Source organism: Bufo gargarizans, chromosome 8 (genome assembly GCF_014858855.1).
Source record: "Bufo gargarizans isolate SCDJY-AF-19 chromosome 8, ASM1485885v1, whole genome shotgun sequence".
Taxonomy (NCBI): Eukaryota; Metazoa; Chordata; class Amphibia; order Anura; family Bufonidae; genus Bufo; species Bufo gargarizans.
Window position 1 is genome coordinate 195,076,145 of NC_058087.1, and position 26,118 is coordinate 195,102,262.

Below are 26,118 nucleotides of genomic sequence, written 5' to 3' on the forward strand. Positions count from 1 at the left end.
CTCCTGTGTGATACTGTCTGCTGAGCTGTGTATCTAATCCTCTCCTGTGTGATACTGTCTGCTGAGCAGTGTATCTAATCCTGTCCTGTGTGATACTGTCTGCTGAGCTGTGTATCTAATCCTCTCCTGTGTAATACTGTCTGCTGAGCTGCTGTATCTAACCCTCTTGTGTGTGATACTGTCTGATCGGCTGCTGTATCTAACCCTCCTGTGTGATACATGGTTCCGGGGTTTGGCTGGCTTTCATTATTTTGGAATCCGAATTGGGTTTTGCAGTTTCCTTGTTATTCGTTCCATCCGTTTCTGGGAAAGCTGGGTAATGTTTAATATGGCCGCCATTACAGCTTACAGAGGTTGTCTCAGCTTTCCTAGAGTTCTGCATGGCTGGTGAGACATCTGCCCCGGGTCTTGGTGCCACCTTTACGCCCGCCCTCCTGGCTCACACTGCGGTGGAGGACAATGGGCACTCTGTGTAGATGTCAATTATCAGGAGGGTCCTCCAACCTCAGACACGTGGGCGAGATCACAGGACAGCGGTGCAGATGACGCCAACCACACCCGCCTGCTGATCATGGGAAAGCTGGGTGCTGATGGCGGCCTTACCCTCGTGCAGGGCTATCCCTGAAGCTGTACCTGTATGCCTCACTGCCAAACAGAGCTCTAGAAAAGCTGGGTGACCATGACTAATAGAGCCTGACTGGCAGCGGTACACAGAGGGCAGCACCTGGCGGCCATATTGGCTGTGTCTTCCTCCTCCCGACCCGGGATCACTACACCGCTGTAACCTTTTCTTCTTTTCTTTTTCAGCCGTGAACTTGGCGTTCGGTCAAAGTAAGTAAACGATGGAGTCACGTTCCAGATAAAGACCCGGAATTAATCATAAGGAAATAATAAAGTCCTCTGAGGGTTCAGTGCTATAGTCCCAGGTGACTTCTAATCCACGCCCCAGTTGCTGCAGAACCTCTTCATTATGCGGGGTCCTGGTCTTGTGCAATTAAAAGTTCTGCTATTTTCCGCTACAATCTCTGCTTGCTGTGAGTGAATGGGAATATCCTTATTCACATCCAGTCTAGACAATCCTCACATCAGCAGTTTGTTACAATGTATCAGTGCAGACATAATGCAGCCCTCTGCAGATGGTGGAGTCGTTCTGCACTGCAGCGTCCGCTGCGGACTCTAGTTCATGCCTCTGTCACTGGGTGTCACTGTGCAGCCGGGGGGTGGGTGCCATTTACCTGTTTATTTTTGCACATCACAGTTTTTCATTTTCCCACAGTCGCCAATCGCATTGTTGGAGGACAGAATGGGAAGATTGAGGACTGGCCGTGGCTGGCGAGCGTGCGCCATCTACAGACACACGTCTGCGGAGCGTCCATACTGTCATCGCGCTATGTCCTGACTGCCGCACATTGCTTCCCGCCGTAAGTTTTCAGCTGATGCCGGCCGCCCTGGTCATATAATTACACGGGATTTATGGGATAAAGCTCACAGTAGTAATGGGGGGATCATTACCGGGGTGCGACGTTACACACAATGCTACACAATTCTGATATTGTGGCCGACCGTCTCATTCAGGTCCTGGACACTATGACGTCGTCGATGTAGCGGGTCACCAGACTATGCTCGGCGCTGATTCTAACCCTTGCTGTGATTTTATAGGGAACATCTGGATAAAGATTATGAAGTTGTTGTTGGGACGACCGCGCTGTCCACCACGGACTCCAGTGTCCAGACGGTTCTGGTGGAACAGTCCTTTAAGAACCCAGCGTACACACCAGAAGCCTATTCCTCAGATATTGCTATAATCAAACTACAGAGACCATTGAACTTCGGTAGCGCTATAAAGCCCATCCGCCTGCCCTCTGCCAGCGTCCAGTTCCCGGCTGGTATGCGATGCGCGATCACTGGATGGGGCCATACCGCACACTCAGGTAAACGCAGGCGCATATCACCGCTCCACCGCCCACGACGCAGGTTACCGACTGGATTTCTTATTTTTGCAGTTCCACTTACAAACCCTCAGACCCTCCAGGTTGCTTATGTGACGATCATCAGCAGAAGGACCTGCAACTGTCTGTACAAAATCAACCCCGGCGAGGACACGCTGTCGTCCATCCAGCAAGACATGATCTGCGCCGGGTTAGTGGATGGATCTGTCGATGCGTGTCAGGTATGTGGCCCTCTGAGTGGAGGAGGTAACGCTGGATCAGCGATGTCGGACTGTAGGCCACAGCCGGTCTACGCGGTTGTACGGCGCCATATTAGCCCTTACTCGCCAGCATTATAATCATAGGCACTTGGTTCATAACCTTTAGGCCTCTTGCACACGACCGTATTTTTTTTTTAGTTTCCGTTCCGTTTGCGGTCCTGTCCACTTCAACAGGTCCGCAAAAACAACGTGAAGGTACTCCGTATGCATTCAGTTTCCGTATTTCCGTTCCACGATAGAACATGTCCTATTATTGCCCACAAATCGCGTTCCGTGGCTCCATTCAAGTCAACGGTTCCGCCCAAAAAAAGGAATGCATCCGTAGGTCTTCTGTATCCGTTTCTATGGACTATGTAATGCCCAGCCCATTGTTTTATGTACTTACTGTTTAAACAATATTGTATGCTTCCGTTTCCGATCTGAAAAAAAACAGATCACAAACGGAAAGGAAACACTACGCAAACAAACAAAAAAACGGACCGCAAAACCATATGGTCGTGTGCAATAGGCCTTATACTCATGCTCTAAGGGGAACTTACTGCGCTCATCCTGATCTTCCTAGTTCATGAATATGATGCCTGAACCACACTGAGGACTGAACCTGAAAACTATGCATATATCACCAGGGGTATCGAGGAAGCTTACTACAGTGACGGCCATTACTGCTCAGCATCTTATAGACCTTGACCTTCGTCTTGTCCCCTGCATGCTACTCATTACTGTATTGTTTTTTCAGGGTGACTCCGGAGGACCCCTCTCCTGTTACACAAATAACAACTGGTACCTGGCTGGCGTGGTCAGCTGGGGAGAGGAGTGCGGATCCCCAAACAGGCCTGGAGTCTACACGGCAACCTCTGCCCATATCGACTGGATCAAGAGCGTGGTCCCAGACGTTCAGGTGGATGACTTCATCGTGGACACAACCCCGGTGCCTGACCATGAGAATGGCTGTAAGGCAGCGGATGGCCAGTTATACCCCTACCCCAACAGTGCAGCGCTGGTCCTGGTCACTCTGGGCATGCTGCCCCTCTACTGGCTGACCGCGTATGTCCTGACTGACCTGTAATCCAGCTGAGATCAGTCACTTGCCTTCCATACCACCCCAACCTTTATTATACACTCCTGTCTGTATTGTGTCTTTTCCCTTTACTTCAATGTCCGGGTTTGGCTAAAGTCACCCTCACAATTAAGACTATGCAACTGATTAATGGTGCTCACACCGAGCCTGCAATAACTGAATGTCTTCCAGCAGTCGATGCTGCATGTTCACGTTGTGATAAAGGATGTCCCCATCATCTGATAGTGGCTCCATTCCGAAGAAGTTAGGCTCTGGCCCCTTTGTCACCATCTTCCTCCAATCATTTGCTACTGGATGTCCAGGAGGGGCACGTCATCGCATTAATGGGAGGACGGATCCTGGTTCTTGTATAAAAACAAAAGAGGTCTGCACCTCAGGGGCGGGCCTTGGATCAGGTGTCTCCATGAGGATCTGGAGGTGGGAGGGGCATCCTTCCCTCAATGGCCAGCTGAACACTTGTGTACCTCTCCTGGAGGGAACAAATCCTATGTCTCTTCTCTGTCTTGTAACCTCGTATACTTGTAAATAAATTCTAAATGATTTATGTGGAGAATGCGAGGCTCGGGCTGGGAAACACTATTAGCAGCGTGCGATTAGGAGAATGATTTGCTCACATCTCTATTAAATACATGAAATCTTATTAGGCTGGGAACGATGGCTTCATAAATTAAACAGCAACCCCATATACCATGTCAGGGAAAGCTGGGTTACATTACATTTGTGCCCCACACTCGCAGACCTGCCTGATTGTTCACCAAGGTGATGGCGCTAGCTTGATGTCGGGGCTCCGCAGCGAGGATACAGGACACACTGTGAATGTAGATGTCTGACAATCGTTTGTCGCAATCTTTACATCTGAAATGTTTATTCTGAGAATTATTCACCCTCCTGTTAATAAATTATTTTTAAGACAAAGATTGATGTGTCATATGCCTTGATGACCTGCGGGGGGCACCAGAGACAAAGATTGAGGTGTCATATGCCTTGATGACCTGCGGGGGGCACCAGAGACAAAGATTGAGGTGTCATATGCCTTGATGACCTGCGGGGGGCACCGGAGACAAAGATTGAGGTGTCATATGCCTTGATCACCTGCGGGGGGCACCGGAGACAAAGATTGAGGTGTCATATGCCTTGATGACCTGCAGGGGGCACCGGAGACAAAGATTGAGGTGTCATATGCCTTGATGACCTGCGGGGGGCACCGGAGACAAAGCCCCTTCTTTCAGGATAACATGGCAGCGCTCATGATCTGCGATGACCATCCGGGTGGAGACTTGTTCTCATTGTCACCCATATGATCGCCGATTACATTATGGCAGGAAATGGAGGGCGAGCCCCTACCAGTCCGATCGTTAACCCTTCCTGCTCTGTGTACGGCCTCTTAAAGTAGTCACACATGATCCATAGTAGAGACAGACTGAATGTGTACAGAGAAAATAACCACATTGACGAGATCCACATCCTCTCAACATTTATTCCGCCGTCTCGTCCCGTGTATAGCGGGAGGGGTTATAGTCCTATATACGGGAAGGAGAGGGCATGGCGCTATCTCCAGGGATAAATGGGGTATATTCCTACACCCCAGGACCCTCCTTGGGTGGACAATTCAAAATCCTTTCATATTTCAAACCCGTAATACAAAAAACTAAATTTATTATATAAAACCTTTGACTGATGAACAGAAATGAACTCCTGGACCCTTTCAGCGCCATCCACCGGGACCTTCCCCGAGGCCAATGCAGTGCTAGCGTCTATTACTCTGCCCCTCGGTTGGGGAGAACGTCCCTTCACACCCATGTAACATCATCCAGATCATGGAAACAGTCTACCTGCTTCACTGGTTGTTTTTTCCCTTCGCCTTCCATTGCCTCATTTCTTAGATGCCTTCATTAACTTGTGTTTTGGGGGGGCCCACTTCAGGTTCAGTGAATCCACTGCCGAGGGAAAGAGAAGATATAATGGATGTGTCAATGGGCGTTTTCCAGTCACAATCCCAGCTGGCACCAGCAGAGGGCGCAGTGACATCACAGGCCCACACTCCTACCTGTGATGGGAGGCTTCTTATACTGCGCACTCTTAAGGTGTTCCTCCACCAGTTTGGGGGTGACGCAGATGACATGTTGCCCCTTCCAGTATTTGACCATGTTCAGCGACTGCAGCGTTCCAATGATGTCGTTCTGGGTAATACTCGTCATACGGCTGGAGGAAGCACAAAATGTGAGGATTACAAGTACTGGACCAGGTGCGGAGCATGACAGAAGGGGTTAGCGTCCAGACTCACCTCAAGTCCTTGATGGAGAGCGTCCCCCGGAAGTCTCGTAGGATCTCCAGGAGCACCCAGGACCAGTAGCTGCGGTAGCTCAGCTTGCCCAGGTCTGACAGTGGCTTTTCAGGGGAGCCAACGGTGTTCTCCAGCTTTGAGAGTTCATAACCTGAGTTATAGGAGACAATCAGCAGGGTCACAAGGAGCACACTTGTACCAGGAGGGCTTCTTACACAATCTATCCTAGGCCGGGAGATCAGGGGGGACGTTCCTTGGCAATCAATATACGGCTCAGGCAGAGCTGTAATCATATGAACGGACGGCTGCAAATCCAGTCACAGCAACAATTTTTCCCTGGTCAGGAGGAAAGCCAATTACCGCTCTCTGCGCCTCGCCCACATGTGGAGGTTTACACCAGGCTCGGCATATGGCTGGCAGGGGGCACCAGGCTTAGAACCGGATTCCTGACATTGACATCTACTGTTTGGTAGCTTCACTTGCCCTAATTAATTGAGTCACCTGGAAATCCAAAGGGACTCCGGCTGGGGGCCTCTGCTGCAGTTTACGTTTTATTTTAGGCAAGTTAACCCTTAAGAAGCCATAAAACCAAGTCATCGTGGAGTCTTTACTAGGGGGTCACTTACTGAAGGCAATAAGGAACTTTCCATAGCCACGTCGCTGGTACGGGGGAAGGGTCAGGATGCAAGCCACGTTGTTTCCATCAGGAGACTCTTTCTCCTAAAATGACACGGCTGCCATCAGTTATTCCTGAAGCCATGCGATGCAGCAGAGCTTTGTGGTTAATGTGTCACAATGACATATCAGAGGTTTTAATTGGCTTGGGTCTAAGTGCCGAGATCCCCCCCCAATCGCTACAACGAGGTGCGTTCCCTCTCCTCATTGCCGGAGAATATAGGAATAGGAAGCCTATGAGCCAGACCCCAATCCACCTCCTGAAGCGAGAAGAGACAGAAAGTTATGAGAAAGCATTGTGTTCCTTGTTCCGGTGGGATCGGTGGGAGTCTCGGTATTTCAAACTCTACCAATCAAAACCTTCTGACACATCAATAGTTTTACCAGAGTACAGGGACTGTTTCCCCAAATTACCTTGGAGAAATATCCCACGATGTGCGCTCCTTGCCGGTCAACTTCAGTCAAGATATAAAAGACAAAAGGCTCCACATCAAAGTACAGCGTCTTGTGGTCGAGAAACAGCTTGGCCAGGAGACACAGGTTCTGGCAGTAGATTTTATGGTCTTTCCCATCGACCTCGTACACGGAGATGTTGTTCTTTCTGTAGATTTCCTTCCCTGGAGGCTGCCGCCACTGGCACAGGCCCTGGAGAGTCACAAAGATAGCAGAAGTCAAGCCTACAAGCCGTTAATTTTACAACCTCACAGAGCTGGCATTTCATATGCTCTAAGGCTACTTTCACACCTGCGTTCAGGTGTCCGCTCGTGAGCTCCGTTTGAAGGGGCTCACGAGCGGCCCTGAACGCAGCAGTCTGGCCCTAATGCATTCTCAGTGGAGGCGGATCCACTGAGAATGCATCCGTCTGCCAGCGCTCAGCCTCCGCTCCGCTCAGTGCAAGCAGCGTTCGGGTGTCCGCCTGGCCGTGCGGAGGCGAGTGGATCCGTCCAGACTTATAATGGAAGTCAATGGGGACGGATCCGCTTGAAGATGACACAATATGGCTCAATCTTCAAGCGGATCCGTCCCCCATTGACTTTCAATGTAAAGTCTGAACGGATCCGCTCAGGCTAATTTCACACTTAGAAAAAAAATTTAAGTTCTAATGCAGACGGATCCGATCGAACGCTAGTGTGAAAGTAGCCTAAGTCTGACAGCCATGCTTCTTCATCCTGCACTGTACTCGCCAGTATTCAGACCACCGCGTACTCTGCGTCCTGCACTGTACTCGCCAGTATTCAGACCACCGCGTACTCTGCGTCCTGCACTGTACTCGCCAGTATTCAGACCACCGTGTACTCTGCGTCCTGCACTGTACTCGCCAGTATTCAGACCACCGTGTACTCTGCGTCCTGCACTGTACTCGCCAGTATTCAACCCGTGTACTCTGCGTCCTGCACTGTACCGCCAGTATTCAGACCACCGCGTACTCTGCGTCCTGCACTGTACTCGCCAGTATTCAGACCACCGTGTACTCTGCGTCCTGCACTGTACTCGCCAGTATTCAGACCACCGTGTACTCTGCGTCCTGCACTGTACTCGCCAGTATTCAGACCACCGTGTACTCTGCGTCCTGCACTGTACTCGCCAGTATTCGGACCACCGTGTACTCTGCGTCCTGCACTGTACTCGCCAGTATTCGGACCACCGTGTACTCTGCGTCCTGCACTGTACTCGCCAGTATTCGGACCACCGTGTACTCTGCGTCCTGCACTGTACTCGCCAGTATTCAGACCACCGTGTACTCTGCGTCCTGCACTGTACTCGCCAGTATTCAGACCACCGTGTACTCTGCATCCTGCACTGTACTCGCCAGTATTCAGACCACCGTGTACTCTGCGTCCTGCACTGTACTCGCCAGTATTCAGACCACCGCGTACTCTGCGTCCTGCACTGTACTCGCCAGTATTCAGACCACCGCGTACTCTGCGTCCTGCACTGTACTCGCCAGTATTCAGACCACCGTGTACTCTGCGTCCTGCACTGTACTCGCCAGTATTCAGACCACTGTGTACTCTGCGTCCTGCACTGTACTCGCCAGTATTCAGACCACTGTGTACTCTGCGTCCTGCACTGTACTCGCCAGTATTCAGACCACTGTGTACTCTGCGTCCTGCACTGTACTCGCCAGTATTCAGACCACCGTGTTCCCTGCGTCCTGCACTGTACTCGCCAGTATTCAGACCACCGTGTACTCTGCGTCCTGCACTGTACTCGCCAGTATTCAGACCACCGTATACCGCGTCCTACACTGTACTCGCCAGTATTCAGACCACTGTGTACCCTGCATTGTACTCGCCTGCATTCAGACTTCCACATACCCTGTCCTGGTCTGTACTCTCCTGTATTCACACCACGGCATACCCTGCATTCTACACTGTACTAGCCTGCATTCAGACCACCGTGTTCCCTGCGTCCTGCACTGTACTCGCCAGTATTCAGACCACCGTATACCGCGTCCTGCACTGTACTCGCCAGTATTCAGACCACCGTGTACTCTGCGTCCTGCACTGTACTCGCCAGTATTCAGACCACCACGTACTCTGCGTCCTGCACTGTACTCGCCAGTATTCAGACCACTGTGTACTCTGCGTCCTGCACTGTACTCGCCAGTATTCAGACCACCGCGTACTCTGCGTCCTGCACTGTACTCGCCTGCATTCAGACCTCCGTGTTCCCTGCGTCCTGCTCTGTACTCTCCTGTATTCACACCACGGCATACCCTGCATTCTACACTGTACTCTCCTGTATTCAGACCTCCGTGTTCCCTGCGTCCTGCACTGTACTCGCCAGTATTCGGACCACCGTGTACTCTGCGTCCTGCACTGTACTCGCCAGTATTCAGACCACCGTGTACTCTGCGTCCTGCACTGTACTCGCCAGTATTCAGACAACTGTGTACTCTGCGTCCTGCACTGTACTCTCCTGTATTCACACCACGGCATACCCTGCATTCTACACTGTACTCTCCTGTATTCAGACCTCCGTGTTCCCTGCGTCCTGCTCTGCACTCTCCTGTATTCAGACTTCCGCATGCTCTGAGCAGGTTTATCAATTTAAAGGGAACCCGTCACTGTGATTTTGGGTATAGAGCTGAGGACATGGGTTGCTAGATGGCCACTAGCACATCCGCAATACCCAGTCCCCATAGCTCTGTGTGCTTTTATTGTGTATAAAAACCGATTTGATACATATGCAAATTACCCTGAGATGAGTCAGAGCTTGAAAATATGACTCTTCTCTGGTCACACAAGTAAGATATGACTCTTTTATGTTAATTTGCATATGTATCAAATCGGTTTTTTTACACAATAAAAGCAAAGAGAGCTATGGGGACTGGGTATTGCGGATGTGCTAGTGGCCATCCATGTCCTCAGCTCTATACACAAAATCCCGGTGACCGGTTCCCTTTGAGAAGAAAGGACCTACACCATTCCTTACCAGATGATAGCGATAACTCTTCTCGAACTTCATGTACTTCAGACAATACTCGCACACCCACAGTTTAGGCTGCTTCCCATAATCCTCTGGGAATGGAGAGAAGTACCAAGCGTCAATTTCATAGTTCCCAATGTGAATCTTGTCCACGTATTTAACTTTTGTGATCTGGAGATTAGGAGGAATAAAATAAAATGAACAAGAGAAGACACGTGAGCCGAGAGGTATCGGTAATACCTTTCATGATGTCACTCACCGCCTCGTGCTCCTTCTCCAGTGCAGCCGTGGTGGGATCCATCTCTGCATAAGTCTAGAAAGAATATAGAAGCTGGGATGAGACAGAGACAAACTTCCATAGCAGTGTGCAGAGTCGGGATCATGGGACCCATTATCAGATCTACACCGAACTCAGGGGCCCCTACAAAGAAGTAATCCGAGGAGTTGGTGCTGCTGTGACAAAACAATCTGCCCCACCAAGTCCGTGCCACCTGCAGGAAAATGTATTGTAACACTCGTGCAAAATCCTTTCAGTCATTTGTGCCGATTAAGGGTGGGTTCCCACTAGCGGTATGGAGTCCGTTATGGCTTGTGGTTATAACGGAATCCATAGGATGGAATGCAAAACGGAAGCCTTTAAGAGGCATTCCGTTTTGCTCCGTCCTAATAGAAGTCTATGGGAAAACCTAACGGATCCGTCTGGGTCCCTGTCGACAGGACTTTGTTTTCAGTCTTGCATAACGGGAACCAGACGGGTCCGTTTTGATTCCCATAGACTTCTATTAGGACGGAGAGCAAACTGAATGCCTTTTAAAGGCGTCCGTTTTGCATTCCGGCATAATGCAAGTCTATGGGCAGCAAAACGGATCCGTCCTTCCGTCTTATGGATTCGGTTATTTTCCATTATAACCCTGTTATAATGGAAAGCCATAACGGAATCCCTAACGCTAGTGTGAACCCACCCTAATTCGATATAAAAGGGACAGCATTGTCTGCTATAAAGAAGAAGCACTTTTTATATGGTCAAGACACCCTCATCTGGGTACTGCAGAGTATGGGCGCCATGTAAGGCTTTAGTTACCCTCCAGCGACATTGTGAATGGTGTCTGATCCCTGTTTGTCAGGCCAGGAGGTCGTCTCATCTTTCTCCTCCAAGCCTGGAGACATGGGACCTCCACTGAAACAACATTTATCGCCTATTCTACGATGGAGGACATCCCATTTCAAATAATGCACACAGTATGGCCCTTGTAGGGATGTGTGTGATGAATGGCAGACTCTGGTCGCTCACCTTCTGCACATGGTTGATCTCATCATGTTTCCTCTTCTGGTTTCTGGTGATTTTCCTCTCTGGCTGCTCCGACAGTTCATTCAAGTATTGGTCGGTGTTCTTCTGGACTGCGTCTTTCGCAGTCTTGGTCAGCGCCAGGCGATTTTTGTCCACCCACTCGTCCAAGCGCCGGTTAACTATAGAGAGAAAGAAAGGAGAAGCAGAATGAGAGGTCACATTGCCGTCCAGGGATATGGCAGCAGCGGACATCCACGTGGAGACATTTACTTACAGCCCACATAGTGCACATAGAACTCTTCTCTTCCTTCCTGCTCGTTCAGTCGCGACTGAATCACCTCCGCAGAGTCTGCAAATGAGAGGGGACGAGCGTGATCACAACAGTTCCACATACTCAGAGGATGGAGACCCCTCCCCAGGACCGTCTCTATAAACATTGCGGGATTGCTCCACCACCATGTCTGCTTTAGTAATTACTTGTGTCCCCCACAAAAGAAACATTCAGTTCCTTACGCCAGGTGTTGTCTGCTCTCCGGCACAGGTAGGTCTCCCCGATCTCCACCGTCACCTCTGGGTCTCTCCCTCCTGTGGGGGCAGTTTCTCCCCCAGACCCCATCTCGTCATCCTCTTCTTCCTTAATGCTCCCTTGCTCCAGGCCATCTTCTTGGGGATGGAGAGGATCATGCTGGTTCTCCCCTGCCCCTCCCGGCACAGGTCTGTGCTCCTCAGGAATTGTGTCATCCATGGCTCCCACTAGAAAACAAACCACAGTATGGGCAGGTGAACATGCATAACACGAGGCACCTGCCATATAAAAGCTTCGGGACCCACATTGCTGATCTTCCATAACGCATTAGGCCACTTTCACACCAGCGGTTTCGCTGGACCCGTCATGGATCAGCAAAAACGCTTCAGTCACCATAATACAACCGTCTGCATCCGTTACGAACAGTTGTGTTATCTTTAACATTGCCATGACGGATCCGTCATGTACACCATTGAAAGTCAATAAGGGAACGGATCAGTTTTCTATTGCGTCAGAGAAAACGGATCCATCCCCATTGACTTACACTGTCTTGCTCCACAACACATCGCAGACAGAAAAACGCTTGCAACGTTCTTCTGTCCGTGATGGGGACGCAACTAAACGGAACGGAATGCATTCTGGTGCAATCCATTTCGTTCAGTTTTGACTTCATTGACAATGAATGGAAGCGTCCCCCCCCCCGCTATGGAGACCCTATGACGGATCTCAATAGCGGAAAGGGAAAGCGCAGATGTGAAAGGAGCCCAATTCTAGATGCAGTTTATTTTGCATCTGCAACTAAATACAGCAGGAAACCTGCGGAAAGCAACAGGAAGGCTTCATTTTCTGCAAACTCTGGAGGTGACTGGAGTAGAAAACAATGTGCAGTAATTGTCATGTACAAAAGATTAGCAAAGAATAAAAAAGGAACAAAGGATACGGCGTGCAGACGAGCAGGTCAGCCACATCCGATAAACCCTGCCGTGTGTACAGATTACAGCGTGGAAGCTGAAGCGCAGCCATCATGTGCACACCCTGAGCAAACCAGGGCCAGACACTAAACCAACACGTCTCAGGACACGGCTCCAACATCAGCACAATGCAGTGATAAGAGGACGGCCGTCGGTGGACTGGACATCACATGCATCGAGCGACGGCGACAAAATCCAGCAGCTGAGATCAGTGTGAAGCATGAAGGTGGGGGCAGGATGCTGATGACGTCTCCGTGCTCCCCTCCGTCCATTCGCAGCAGTTTACAATCGGTTTGACATCATTATCAAAATTAGCTTTCCACATAATGTCTTTGTGCTGATACACAGCAGGCAATCTGAGCAAACAGCTGCAGTCTAAAGTATGGAGGAGAGACAGGCCATCTCTAGTCTGACGACAGAAGCCATGGACTTTAGACTCCACAAGAGTCAACATGCAGATAAGCTGGAGCCACCACAGCACCGACCTAATGGGGCAGAGCCACCACAGCACTGAGCTAATGGGGCAGAGCTACCACAGCACTGAGCTAATGGGGCAGAGCCACCACAGCACCGACCTAATGGGGCAGAGCCCCCACAGCACTGATCTAATGGGGCAGAGCCACCACAGCACCGACCTAATGGGGCAGAGCCACCACAGCACTGACCTAATGGGGCAGAGCCACTACAGCACTGACCTAATGGGGCAGAGCCACCACAGCACTGACCTAATGGGCCAGAGCCACCACAGCACTGACCTAATGGGGCAGAGCCACCACAGCACTGACCTAATGGGGCAGAGCCACCACAGCACTGACCTAATGGGGCAGAGCCACCACAGCACTGAGCTAATGGGGCAGAGCCACCACAGCACCGACCTAATGGGGCAGAGCCCCCACAGCACCGATCTAATGGGGCAGAGCCACCACAGCACCGATCTAATGGGGCAGAGCCACCACAGCACTGATCTAATGGGGCAGAGCCCCCACAGCACTGATCTAATGGGGCAGAGCCCCCACAGCACCGATCTAATGGGGCAGAGCCACCACAGCACCGATCTAATGGGGCAGAGCCACCACAGCACCGATCTAATGGGGCAGAGCCCCCACAGCACTGATCTAATGGGGCAGAGCCACCACAGCACCGACCTAATGGGGCAGAGCCACCACAGCACTGACCTAATGGGGCAGAGCCACTACAGCACTGACCTAATGGGGCAGAGCCACCACAGCACTGACCTAATGGGCCAGAGCCACCACAGCACTGACCTAATGGGGCAGAGCCACCACAGCACTGACCTAATGGGGCAGAGCCACCACAGCACTGAGCTAATGGGGCAGAGCCACCACAGCACTGAGCTAATGGGGCAGAGCCACCACAGCACTGACCTAATGGGGCAGAGCCACCACAGCACTGACCTAATGGGCCAGAGCCACCACAGCACTGACCTGATGGGGCAGAGCCACCACAGCACTGACCTGATGGGGCAGAGCCACCACAGCACTGACCTGATGGGGCAGAGCCACCACAGCACTGACCTAATGGGGCAGAGCCACCACAGCACTGACCTAATGGGGCAGAGCCACCACAGCACCGACCTAATGGGGCAGAGCCACCACAGCACTGACCTAATGGGGCAGAGTCACCACAGCACTGACCTAATGGGGCAGAGCCACCACAGCACTGACCTAATGGGGCAGAGCCACCACAGCACTGACCTAATGGGGCAGAGCCACCACAGCACTGACCTGATGGGGCAGAGCCACCACAGCACCGCCCTAATGGGGCAGAGCCACCACAGCACCGACCTAATGGGGCAGAGCCACCACAGCACCGACCTAATGGGGCAGAGCCACCACAGCACTGACCTAATGGGGCAGTCTCACCACAGCACTGACCTAATGGGGCAGAGCCACCACAGCACTGACCTAATGGGGCAGAGCCACCACAGCACTGACCTAATGGGGCAGAGCCACCACAGCACTGACCTAATGGGGCAGAGCCACCACAGCACTGACCTAATCGGGCAGAGCCACCACAGCACTGACCTAATCGGGCAGAGCCACCACAGCACTGACCTACAGAGCTCCTCTCAACCCTCCAGAATCTTCTAGATTTCTGTATAAAATGGGACCTTAAATGACAGATTTTCACACAAGTCCTACAACTAGATAAAGAAACAAATCAAGCAAATGAGTCACAAATATTAGACCTGAAGGTAAATGCTCCAATATCACATCTGTGAGTGGTAAAAGTATGTGAACCCTTGCTTACAGTATCTGGTATGAAGCCCTCGTTAGTCCTGCACATCGGCTTGGAGGATTTGTAGCCCGTTCCTCTGTATAGAACAGTTCCAGCTCTGCTATGTTGGTGGTTTCCTCCCATGAACCGGTCGCTGCAGGTTCTTCCACATCATTTCTATTGGACAGAGGTCAGGACTGAGGCTCGGTCATTCCAGAACTTTCCCTTTCTTCTTCTTCAACTTTTCTTTATAGACTTAGCGTCTACGCGTTGTTGTCTTTCTGCATGACCCACGCTCTCTGGAGATTCAGCTCACGGACGGACGGACATTTTTCTGTAGGATTTGCTGGTATCATTCAGGCTTCATTGCTCCATCAGTGGTGACGAGCCGTCCAGGCCCAGATGCAGCAGAACAGGCCCAAACCTTGATCCTACCAGCTCCGAGGAGGCTTTTAAGCTGGATGCAGAGTTTTCCTTACTCCAAACAGAACGCTCCTCATTTATCCCCAAGATAATTTTTATTTTATTTTTTCATTTATCATCACATTCCAAGAGCTACAACTTTTTACTTTTCCCACGATGTAGCCATATGAGGTTTTATTTTCTTTAGCACATGTTGTAGTTTTTAATGCCACCGTTTTAGAGGGCAAATAACTTAAAGGGGTTGTCCAGGTTCAGAGCTGAACCCGGACATCCCTCCATTTTCACCCAGGCAGCCCCCCTGACTTGCTCTCCTTTGCCCTGCGCTAAATTGCTCAGGGCAAAGGCATTTTTTGGCGATCCGGCAACGTACTGGGCCCTCCATGGGGCTGCCAGGATACCCGGTTACGTCACCGGCACTGATGGGCGGGATTAACGCTGCCCTAGCCAGTAAAATGGCTAGGGCAGCGCTAAAGCCCGCCCATCAGAGCCGGTGACGTCACCGAACACACTGCTGGGCGGAAGCTTCCGCCCGGCAGTGTGTTATGATAAACGAAAGAGCCCGTGCCCTGTGCAATTTAGCGCAGGGCAAGGGAGCGCATCGGAGCATGAGATGCTACATGCTAGCCTCAGGGGGGCTGCCGGGGTGAAAATAAGGGTATGTCCGGGTTCAGCTCTGAACCCGGACAACCCCTTTAATGATTAACTCTTTCTGGGAGGAATGGGAAAAGACAGCAATATTGCCACTGAGTTTTTAGTTCCAAAAGAAACAATTTTGACTATTATACAAACATGGCCGAATGCTGAAGGAGACCCCACGCAGGAGGCCATGATGTCAGCAAGCAATATATTCAGAAGTACAGGAACAGAGTAAAGAACAGGAGGTCCTCCTCTTCAAATAAAATCCAAGTTCAGCTATCATATATGGTGTTGCATTACGGGGGGGGGGAGGGAACCGTCATCACACAGAGATTCCCCCACATCTAAAAAATAAATAAAGTATGTTGAGTGGGAAGAGGATATCCACGGTTGCCACACCCGCTCGGTCATCACTAATGGCGGCCATCTTTTGTACCCATTCTAGTTGACACTGCTGCAGTGGAGAGGGTGGGGGTTTCCAGCGGGCCACAATAGGCATACGAGCTGCAAGATGGAGGAATTGAGCCAAAGGGGGCAAATCTCATCCCAATGGGTCTCGCACCCAGGAGGCGTACAGTAGGTGATTTATGGAATGTATTGCCTAAAACATTGGTCAGGGCAGAGCAGATGAAGGTCCAGAAAGTACTCCCAACAGGCGTGGTACATGGAGCCCCTGACAGATACCACGTAAGCTCTCGGGGACACAGTGGGCTCTGTGGAGAACCTTAAGGGAGGCTTCGATTAGATTAAGCTGCCAGCTCCCCTTACTAACAGTTTCACAGCAGGATCGGCACTTCGACACAGGCATCTATTGGCGGATATCCTCCCCCGGTCTCAGCATAAATGGCAGTGTGCTCTTCTCTAAAAGGTGTATTCAACCAATTATAAACATAGGAGACCAAACCCTTTGTATGGAAAGAGTAAAGTATAAAGAATTCAAAGGAGAGTAAGTAGTATCAGCTAGATGCCCAACCGTCACAGTCACAGTCTATACATTTCCTGAGGGGGGGGGGGGGGGGGATTTATTTTTGCATTGAGAAACAGTAAAGTACTCCTCCCTCCCTAGAAAATCACGTAGACGTGTCAGAGATTGAACTCCACCACGTAAAAGGCGGGTTAGAGGGGCAAACCTCAACTGCATTATAAACTTCAATCTCACTGATCTCCATAATAGAATGGAATAAAAAAGAGAAAAGACTAAGTCTACCTTCACACTGGCGTTTTGGTTTCCGTTTGTGAGATCCATTCAGGGCTCCCAAAAGCGGTCCAAAAACTGATTAGTTTTGCCCTTATGCATTCTAAATGGAAAAGGATCCGCTCAGAATGCGTCAGTTTTCCTCCGTTCCGTCTCCATTCCGCTCTGGAGGCCGCCTGCAGCATTTTGCTGTCCACCTGACGAAGCGGAGCCAAACGGCACACAATGTAAGTCAATGGGGACGGATCCGTTTTCTCTGACTTTCAATGGTGTTCAAGACGGATTAGTCATGGCTATAGAAGACATAATACAACCAGATCCGCTCATGACGGATGTATGGGCTTGTATTATTGTAACGGAAGAGCTTTTGCAGATCCATGACGGATCCACAACAAAGCGCTAGTGCGAAAGTAGCCTTAGTTTTGGCATCTACTGGGGTAGGCTCTGAGGACCAGAAGATCACTGCCAAGGAGATAGGAGCCGAAAAGGTCAGACTCCATCTTGACAGGTTCTAGGCGCCCTGCGGGGAGATTAGATGAAAGAAGTTGGGCTAATTGTGCCGCATTAGATGAAGTTAGGTAGCGGGAGTCCCCCTGAAGTTTGATCCTGGGGAGTCTACGAGCCCAAATAAAGTCGACAAATATCTTGATGTACCCCCTGAAGCTACATCAGGGGTTGGGACTGGAAGAGCAGACGCGGCAGGGACGTCATTTTAACGGTATGTATTCTACCAATCCAGGACAAGGGCCAATCCCACTTAGGTCAGACTTGATGGAACATAAGGTAATTTTCATGGTATAGACCCTTCAGAGTAGGCGTCAGACAGATCCTTAAATAGCACAATTTGTCCCTGCAGGAAACAAATCCAGAGTTTTGTTCCAGTAGTTGGACGATTGGATGGGAGATGCACATGGCCTCTGATTTGGTCACATTCATTTGCAATCCTGAGACTTCAGAGAAGTCGCCCAATACCTTCCATAGATTAGGCTCTGAAATTAGGTTTAGTTTATATTCCTGCGACTCGATCTTAACTCCTGAAATGTTTGGATTACCTCTAGGTAAGTCAGCTAAGGGGGCCACTTCTAGGGCAAGTAGAGGAGGAGACCCCGGCCTGCCCCTATAGAGTGCTCAAAAGAACTGTAAATACGGTTCAGGTTAGGCGACTTTCGCACTAGCGTTTTAGTTTTCCGGTATTGAGATCCGTCATAGGGGCTCGATACCGGAAAAAAAAACGCTTCAGTTTTGACTCCATTCATTGTCAATGGGGAAATAACTGAACTGAACTGAACGAAGAGCTCCAAGGTGCATTCCATCTGTTTAGTTCCCAGACCGGAGAGCAAACCGCAACTTGTTGTATTTTGCTTTCTGTCCTGCGATGTGGAGCGAGACGGATCTGGCATTACCCCCAATGCAAGTCACAATAGACTTTCAGTGGAGATCATGACGGATCCTTCTTGGCAATGTTACAGATAATACAACCGGATCCGTTCATAACGGATGCAGATCCAGTAAACCGCTGGTGTGAAAGAGGCCTTAGCGGTAAGCCAAGCTCCACGCTCGGGAGGGTCAAACACCTGATTTATGTGCCGTTTTTCTGGTTTATTAGCCCATTTGGAGTATCTGGCTTGAGTCCAGCGCAGGCTCATTCTGTTTTATGGGATAATAAAGCATCTGGCTGTAGTTTAGCATCTTTGATAGCATCTAGGGATCGACCAATATTGATATTTTTAGAGCAGATACCGATAATCTGTGAACTTTCAGGCCGATAGACGATAATTTAAACCAATTTTTGAAAAATATAAATAAATCCTACACAAATCTGCTGAAAATGAACGTATATCATCTTTTTTTTTTTATTATCTTTTTTTCCTTTATACTTAATATTTTGATGTTTGTGTTTTTTTTTTTACTAACTTTTAGCCCCCTTAGAGGCTAGAACCCTTGTCCTATTCACCCTGATACAGCTCTATTAGGGTGAATAGGGAGAGTGTATAGTACACACAGCAGCAGGGAGATCACCATGACAGCCAGGGCTTCAGTCCTGCGCGATTACACTGCTGGGGCTCCGATCAGAAGCTACCAATGAGGAGGAGGGGACCCTGTGGCCATTGCCACCAATGATTAATACTGGGGGGCACACTGCGCCACCAATGTAGATAACCCGCTCATTAATTCATATACAGGAGGTGGGCGCTGGCTGCAGAATCATATAGCCGCACCCGACCTCTATGAACGGTAGCTGCGATCTGTAGCAGTTAACCCCTCAGGTGCAGCAGGGGTTAACTACTGCAGATCACAGCTACTTGTCATAGAGGTCGGGTGCGGCTATATGATTCTGCAGCCAGCTCCTGTTGAATTTGAATGAGTGAGTGAGTTAACATCATTGGTGGCGCAGTTACCACAGCCCCTCCCCTCCTCCTCTCATTGGTGGCGCAGTTACCACAGCCCCTCCCCTCCTCCTCTTCTCTCTCCTCTCATTGGTGGCGCAGTGACCACAGCCACTCTCCTCCTCTTCTCTCATTGGTGGCGCAGTGACCACAGCCCCTCCTCCTCTCATTGGTGGCGCAGTTACCACAGCCCCTCCCCTCCTCTCTCATTGGTGGCGCAGTGACCACAGCCCCTCCTCCTCTTCTCTCTCCTCTCATTGGTGGTGCAGTGACCACAGCCCCTCCTCTCATTAGTGGCGCAGTGACCACAGCCCCTCCCCGCCTCCTCATTGGTGGCAGCAGCATAGGAGGGAGACGCTGCTTCCTTCTCCCCTGTGCTGCTGAGGGAACACGGATTGCACTGAGAGCAGCGCGATCCTTGTTCCGATTCGTTATTGGCAAAATAGATGCCGATAACTTTGAAAATCCTGAATATCGTCAGATATCGGTAAAACCGATCGATCCCTAATAGCATCCATTGAGTTTTTACATGATAAAATTTGCCCTCTGGGTCAGTACGATTACAGCGATGCCAAAGTGCTTTTTATGCTTTATTACTTTTTCACAATAAAAATCGTAATTTTTTTTTTTTTAAAGTTTGCATCACTCCATCCCAAGAACTATAACTTTTTTTCTTTCTTTCTATAGAGCTGTGAGGGCCTGATTTCTGCAGGACGGCTTGTAATTTTCATTGGTATCATCTTTGCGTACATGACATGATCGCTTTTTGATGGTGAATAAGCAATTCTAGCATTTTTTTATTACAGCATTCACCATGCGGGATAAATTACATGATAAATGTACTATGGTATGAGCACCCTGCGATCACATTTGCAGGTTGCTGATGCTTGAGAGGGAGCTGTCTCCCTCTAAACCACTTGGATGCCACAGTTGCTATTGACTGCAGCATCTATGGTGTTAAACAGCCCAAATTAACACTTCTGTTGATCCAGGTACTTAGAGCAGGGCTCCTGCTCTCTACTGCACGGGTAATGTGCAGCACTTAGACTAGGCCGCACCTAGCCTAAAGCCTTTTAGTGGTCACAGTAAAACTATGTACTGGGGGGAGCAGCCAAAGGCAGGCGGGGACGAGCCTCCCTAGCATTGCGGGTGACGCTAGGGATGCTCATCCTCGGTCTGCCATTGGCTGCTCCACCCCGCGGATGTTTTTATCCGTATGCAGGCAGACGCAGCAGTGCAGGGAGCGGGGTAAGTATATTACCGGTGAGGGGCCCAGCGCATGTGAGGGGGTGGGGTGTGTTGAAATTGGATAACCCCATTAATCAAAACAGGTCACCCACTTGATTTCAAATAGCTGCTCTATTTCATCTTCAAATTCTCTGCTGATCCTGAAGGTTCACATTCACATATTTATTCATTTTCCTTAATAAATAAATGATGGAGTCTTATACTTGTGACTCAATTGTTTGACTTGGTTCTTTATCTTTTGTGTAAAAAAGATGATGTAGTTTTAGGTCAAATTTACGCAGAAATACAGAAAATTCAGAAGGGTTTACAGACTTTCAAGCACCACATGTACAATGTCTAGTGCCACTTAGCGAATGGTGCTAATCTAGATGCACATTTCTGGGCAAAGTGACTCATATCCAAAAAGACTGAGCGCGGTAATAAAATCAAAAGGTGCTTCAACAAAGGGTGTGCACACTTATGCAACCATATTATTTTATTTTTTCTTCCCTCTACCTTAAGGGTTTCTACCACTTGCTTCTGACACATTTGGTGTTCAGACACTAGCGATCCGCTAGTGTCTGATGTACCATACAAGCTAATTATTATATTAATCCGTTCGGCCGTTTGGTTAAAAAAAAGCACTTATATGTTTATGCAAATGAGCCTCTAGGTGCTATGCAGGCGTTTTTTCCAGCACCTAGAGGCTCTGTCTACCTTGCTAAACTGCCGCCCAGCTCCTCGCTCCAGCACGCCCATCTTCAACTCAAATCGATCCTCCCCCTACTTCTGCCTTCCGAAATCTCGCGCCTGCGCCGTTCGTCACAGTCAATGTCTGACCGCTCCGTGCTCAGACATTTCCACTGCGCCTGCGCCGATGACGTCATCGGCGCAGGCGCAGTGGAAATGTCTGAGCACGGAGCGGTCAGACATTGACTGCGCCTGCGCCGAATGCCTCGACGAACGGCGCAGGCGCGAGATTTCGGAAGGCTGAAGCAGGGGGAGGATCGAATACAGTTAGAGATGGGCGTGCTGGAGCGAGGCGCTGGGCGGCAAACTGCAAGGTAGACGGAGCCTCTAGGTGCTGGAAAAACGCCTGCATAGCACCTAGAGGCTCATTTGCATAAATATATAAGTGCTTTTTTTGAGCTATCGGCCGAACGGATTAATGTAATAATTAGCTTGTATGGTACATCAGACACTAGCGGATCGCTAGTGTCTGAACACCAAATATGTCATATGCAAGTGGTAGAAACCCTTTAAAGATTTCAGTTTGTTTTTCAATTGAAGGGGGAGGGGCTGGCTCCTGGGGGCGGCAGAAGCAAGCAGTGCCGGGCGCGCTGCGCAAGGACCCCCTAGAAGCATGGTGGCGGATGAGCTGAAGACTACAGCCAGGGAGCGATGACAGCGCAGTCATAAAGCCACTTTTACTCTTCTTCCCCTACAACCTGAACCAGTAAGTTTGGTGACAAGTCGCAGAGCGCGGGATTTCTATTAATAACCCCCTGGAAGCCAAATTCCATTAGTTCTGGATTTACCTGGGGTTCAGTGGAGTTGACACTGCGCCATGCCTGGACCCGATAATCGTGGTCACACCTAGCAGTGGAGATGTGGGCAGTTTTCTCGAGGCAGGAGGAGAGGCTCTGGCAGATCTGTGGTTGCGCAGGACAACAGGACTACAACCCCCACAGAGCAGATTCTCTTCCTCATTCTCCATGATGCTGCACCAAGGCGTCACTTCCCAAGTCCAGGGCTTCTCTGCTCGGCCAGAGGGTCCACGCACAGACGCTACGCGAACGTATCCATCATCCCACTGAGTCAATGGTAAAAATTCCTGCTGCCCCAACTGGTTACACCAACTCTCCCATTACACAGAAGGGTCCTGAGCACACGGACAAGGGTCTTCTTGATGGGACAGTCCCTCTAGCCCTTACTATTAAAGCTGCAGGCCGGCACTGTCCTAGCAGCAGATCCTGCCCTGTGCATTACTCAAACACACCCAGCGCAGCACACGCCACGGCCACCGCATTATCACATGTAGCAACGATCCAGCTCACACTCATGAAGGAATGATGGTGGTTGCAGTTCCCCTTCATAAATACCCACCTCTTAAGCCCCGTTCACATCACTGCTATTTATTTCTGTTGTTCTGCTCATCTAACGGAGCAGAACAACGAAAATAACGAAAGATCGGGTACATAAGGGCGAGTTTGTCATATGTTCAATGTACACAAAAAACGTATACGTTAACGGACGCCTCCGACAGATGCCGTACTGGGGCATCCGTCACTATGGAGTTCCATTGCAAAAAATAAATAATATGCTTTGTGTACCACGTTTTTCCAAAAACATATAGGCTGAAGTATAGTTTTTTTTTCACAGTGGAACTCTATGGTGACGGGTGGCACAGTATGGCATCTGTTAACATATAATCTGCAACAGAGGCTCCAAACACAGATGTGGCAAGTGCAGGCCTACGCATTATGTATTTGAATTACCGCAACTGTCATACTCCTCCTCGGGTAAAAATACTCCTCAAAAATTAAGTATTTTTTCTCTTGCGGAAAAAATGTAGTGCGACGTCTGCCTAAAATGAAGAATAGAGAGGTCTGGCTACCTACTGCACATTATGCGTCCCCACAACATAATCTCGGGGGTAGGACTGTAACTTTCCCCTGTGAAGGCCTCTTCATGGCGTTACCGATGTGGTCTTCAGAGCAATCTCTGGCTATCATTGCACCCGCTGAAAAGGCTAGACGTGTTATGCACCACAATAGCTTTTGAGAGCGGTGGCGTGTGGTCAATGGAACACCTGAAGCTAGACATCTGGCTTGTAGCACAATGTCGTGCAGATGCCTTCTGACGGTTTGTGTAGACGCTGTTTGCCGCCTCAGGCTTGGGATGAGATGTCCAGTTTCACTTGCAGTACTGAATGGATCGCTACGCGTCACTATTATTCAGGCGATCCGTTCGCGCCGACAGACATCTCAGCCTAAGGGCTCATTCACACGACCGTAGGTGTCCCACTGCTGTATTGCGGACCGGATATGCAGATCCGCAATACACGGGCACCATTCGGTGTGCGTTCCACATCACGGATGCGGACCCATTGACTAGAATGGGTCCGCAAATCCGGAGATGCGGAACAGAACCCCACGGAAGCACTACGGAGTGCTTCTGTGGTGTTCCGTTCCGCAAAAAGATAGAACTTCCTCTATCTTTTTTGGGAACGGACGGATTGCGGACCTATTCAAGTGAATGGATCCGCGATCCGCATGTGGGTGCCCGTGCATTGTGGAACGCAATTTGTGGTCCACAGCACAGGGCCCTTATGTTCGTGGTAACAAGCCCTAAATGCGTAGCCATCAGATGGAGAGATAAACCAAGGGCTCTCTGTTCAAGGTTGCTGCCCCTCAGTTTACAAGTGGCACGTCGATGAACAGGAGGCACAGCACAATCATTCCATGTGACTTGATCCGATTTTTTGGGTTTCATATGGATAAAATACTTTGCCGTTATTGGAGCTAGGTGCTCAAACATTTGATCATCTGCAGATCTTATCGACACCTGCTATTTCCTCCATTTGCATAACCTTACGGCTTGTCCTTCTTGGATCTTGGGCGGTTGTGCTTGGTATCGTGCTCAGCGCCACTCACTTCTATGGGGCTGAGCTGCGCCGAGGCCATGTGAACCGATGACCGTGACGTTGTTGGCCTAGGAAAAATCTGAGAGAAGACTGTGGCGCTACTGCGAGCGCCGATGCCTTCTCAAACAGCTGATCATGGGGGTCCCAGGAGTAGGACCCCCACCAATCAGATACTGATGATCTATCCAGAGTAGGGTTGTCACCATATTTTGATTTGATTTAGCTCACTGCTGGGGCTCCGCTCAACTGCCACCAATGAGGAGAAGGGGAGGGGACCCTGTGGCCACTGACAATAATTATAATACTGGGGAGTTTGGGGGCGCACTGTGCCACCAATGATTATACTTTACAATACTGGCGTTAGGGGGGCACACTGCGCCACCAATGAATATAATTAATCACATTCGCGAGAACTGGAGCGGTTTCATCCATCCTGAGCCGGCGCCATCTTGGATTCCCGCGGCGAGCATTGGAGCAGCGTCGGAGTCTCAGGATGGATGAACTGGAGCTTCTTCTCCCTGGCTAAGAGCGGAGCGCGCTGATTGGATGCGCTCCATGCCCGGGAGAACTTTTGCAGGCCCGTCCAGTTGAGCAGAATGGCTCATTAGCATAGAAGGCGGGAAATATTGCCGGGGGCACAGAGTGCAAAATGAAGAACTGAATAAGCCCCACCGGGGCCGGCGAGTAAGGGTATACCTTTAGTTTAACTTGCATTTTCAGGTGAAAGGTCCTCTTTAAGTCTCAGAAAAAACCCTTTAGGTCTCTGGCTCCTACAACATCTTCTCATTCTGTCGGCTTCCATTTGATTCGGCCTCTCGTCTGCACCCCCTCCACCTCCCTACTGAGGGCAGCCCACGGTGTCACGAGTCGCCCCCACAACGTGAGGTTCGCAGCGCATCGCTCAGCGTATTTTGAGAAAAGTTAGCGAAGAGCAGGGCTGTATAACTGCAGCCTCGGACAGGGACGGGTCCAGGCACAGGGTCACCGGCGCTAGAAATTATATTACAGTCAAGATGGCGGATTGTCATGCCTGTTACAGACGAGCGTATTATAGCTGTATTCACGCCATATTATGGCGGGTGTCCACAGGACAACTCCTATCGTAACATGCATTCAGGTCAGAACCTGTAATCGGGAAGGACAAGCCTGCCCCAAATCACGGGGGCCGCCCCGAGGGAAGCAGAGGGCGGCCGCCCCGAGGGAAGCAGAGGGGCCGCCCCTGTGGGCGAGGGCGGCTGCCATAATGGTTTTGGAGGTGACTGCACCGCTAACTTATAATAACTGAGGGGGGGGGGATAAAATACACGATCACATTCGCCATCGCAATCCGTATCTGCACCGTTATGCTTGCAGCAATGAGCGATCCTAAAATAAACACAGCCAGGCCACACGGACACGTTACGACACAAACTTACGTGCGACTTGTCTGCGACTGTTTTACAACCATGTGATACCACAGGAAAGTCGCGCACGACCACCAGAAAAGCCAATGGAGGAAAAGTCAGGCGACTAACACAAAATCCTACATTTCTACATTTTTCTTGCGGCTGTGACATCACCACGACCATCGTTATATCAAACGCGCTGTGAAGCCCCACCATCATTAGAAATAATGAGGGTTGTAGTCTATAAGTGGGCATGACGTGCCCTCCCTCAAACCACACGTTACCTCATCAATCACATGACCAGTTCTGACGTCACACCCCTTCTAATGCCGTCACCGGACAGTGACGCGGCTCCGCCGCAGCCCGTGGACCCCCCGCGGCCGTATAAGCCCTCACTGGGCGGAATCCTGGTCCTCGGGTGATAAAAGCCGCCGGTCCCTCAAACAAAAGTAGGCCGCGATCAACCGCCGGAAGTGCGTCGCCAGTAGCTGGTCATGTGACGAGAGCTCCGCGGTAAA

The 26,118-nt window shown here is 50.2% G+C and overlaps 2 protein-coding genes across 2 annotated transcripts; one reads left to right on the forward strand and one right to left on the reverse strand.

Annotated features, from left to right (window-relative positions):
• Nucleotides 1-686: 686 nt before the first annotated feature.
• PRSS8 (serine protease 8) lies at nucleotides 687-4,204 on the forward strand (the record flags this gene model as incomplete). The annotated part of the gene is made up of 5 exons (XM_044304609.1): nucleotides 687-831; nucleotides 1,277-1,421; nucleotides 1,660-1,931; nucleotides 2,004-2,170; nucleotides 2,946-4,204. Coding segments are annotated over 5 exons (1,059 nt in total), but the record flags the coding sequence as incomplete, so codon positions are not given.
• A 539-nt stretch (nucleotides 4,205-4,743) lies between these two features.
• KAT8 (lysine acetyltransferase 8) lies at nucleotides 4,744-26,101 on the reverse strand. Its single transcript, XM_044304403.1, has 11 exons — nucleotides 25,885-26,101; nucleotides 11,480-11,719; nucleotides 11,241-11,315; nucleotides 10,970-11,145; nucleotides 9,938-9,991; nucleotides 9,685-9,849; nucleotides 6,661-6,891; nucleotides 6,198-6,291; nucleotides 5,572-5,722; nucleotides 5,335-5,489; nucleotides 4,744-5,224 (listed from the first exon to the last, which is right to left on the reverse strand). Exons 2-11 carry the CDS (start codon nucleotides 11,709-11,711, stop codon nucleotides 5,160-5,162), a joined length of 1,398 nt encoding a protein of 465 aa, XP_044160338.1. The 5' UTR covers nucleotides 11,712-11,719; nucleotides 25,885-26,101; the 3' UTR covers nucleotides 4,744-5,159.
• Between the last annotated feature and the right edge of the window lie 17 nt (nucleotides 26,102-26,118).

Bases quoted from the DNA above. Each gene is read 5' to 3' on its own strand.
- KAT8 (XM_044304403.1), bottom strand. From the start codon at position 11,711: ATGGATGACACAATTCCTGAGGAGCACAGACCTGTGCCGGGAGGGGCA. The intron at 5,723-6,197 runs GTAAGTGACCCC...CCTATAACTCAG, and splicing joins AAAGTTCCTTATTGCCTTCA to GTTATGAACTCTCAAAGCTG. The intron at 5,225-5,334 runs GTAGGAGTGTGG...TTCCCTCGGCAG, and splicing joins TAAGAAGCCTCCCATCACAG to TGGATTCACTGAACCTGAAG.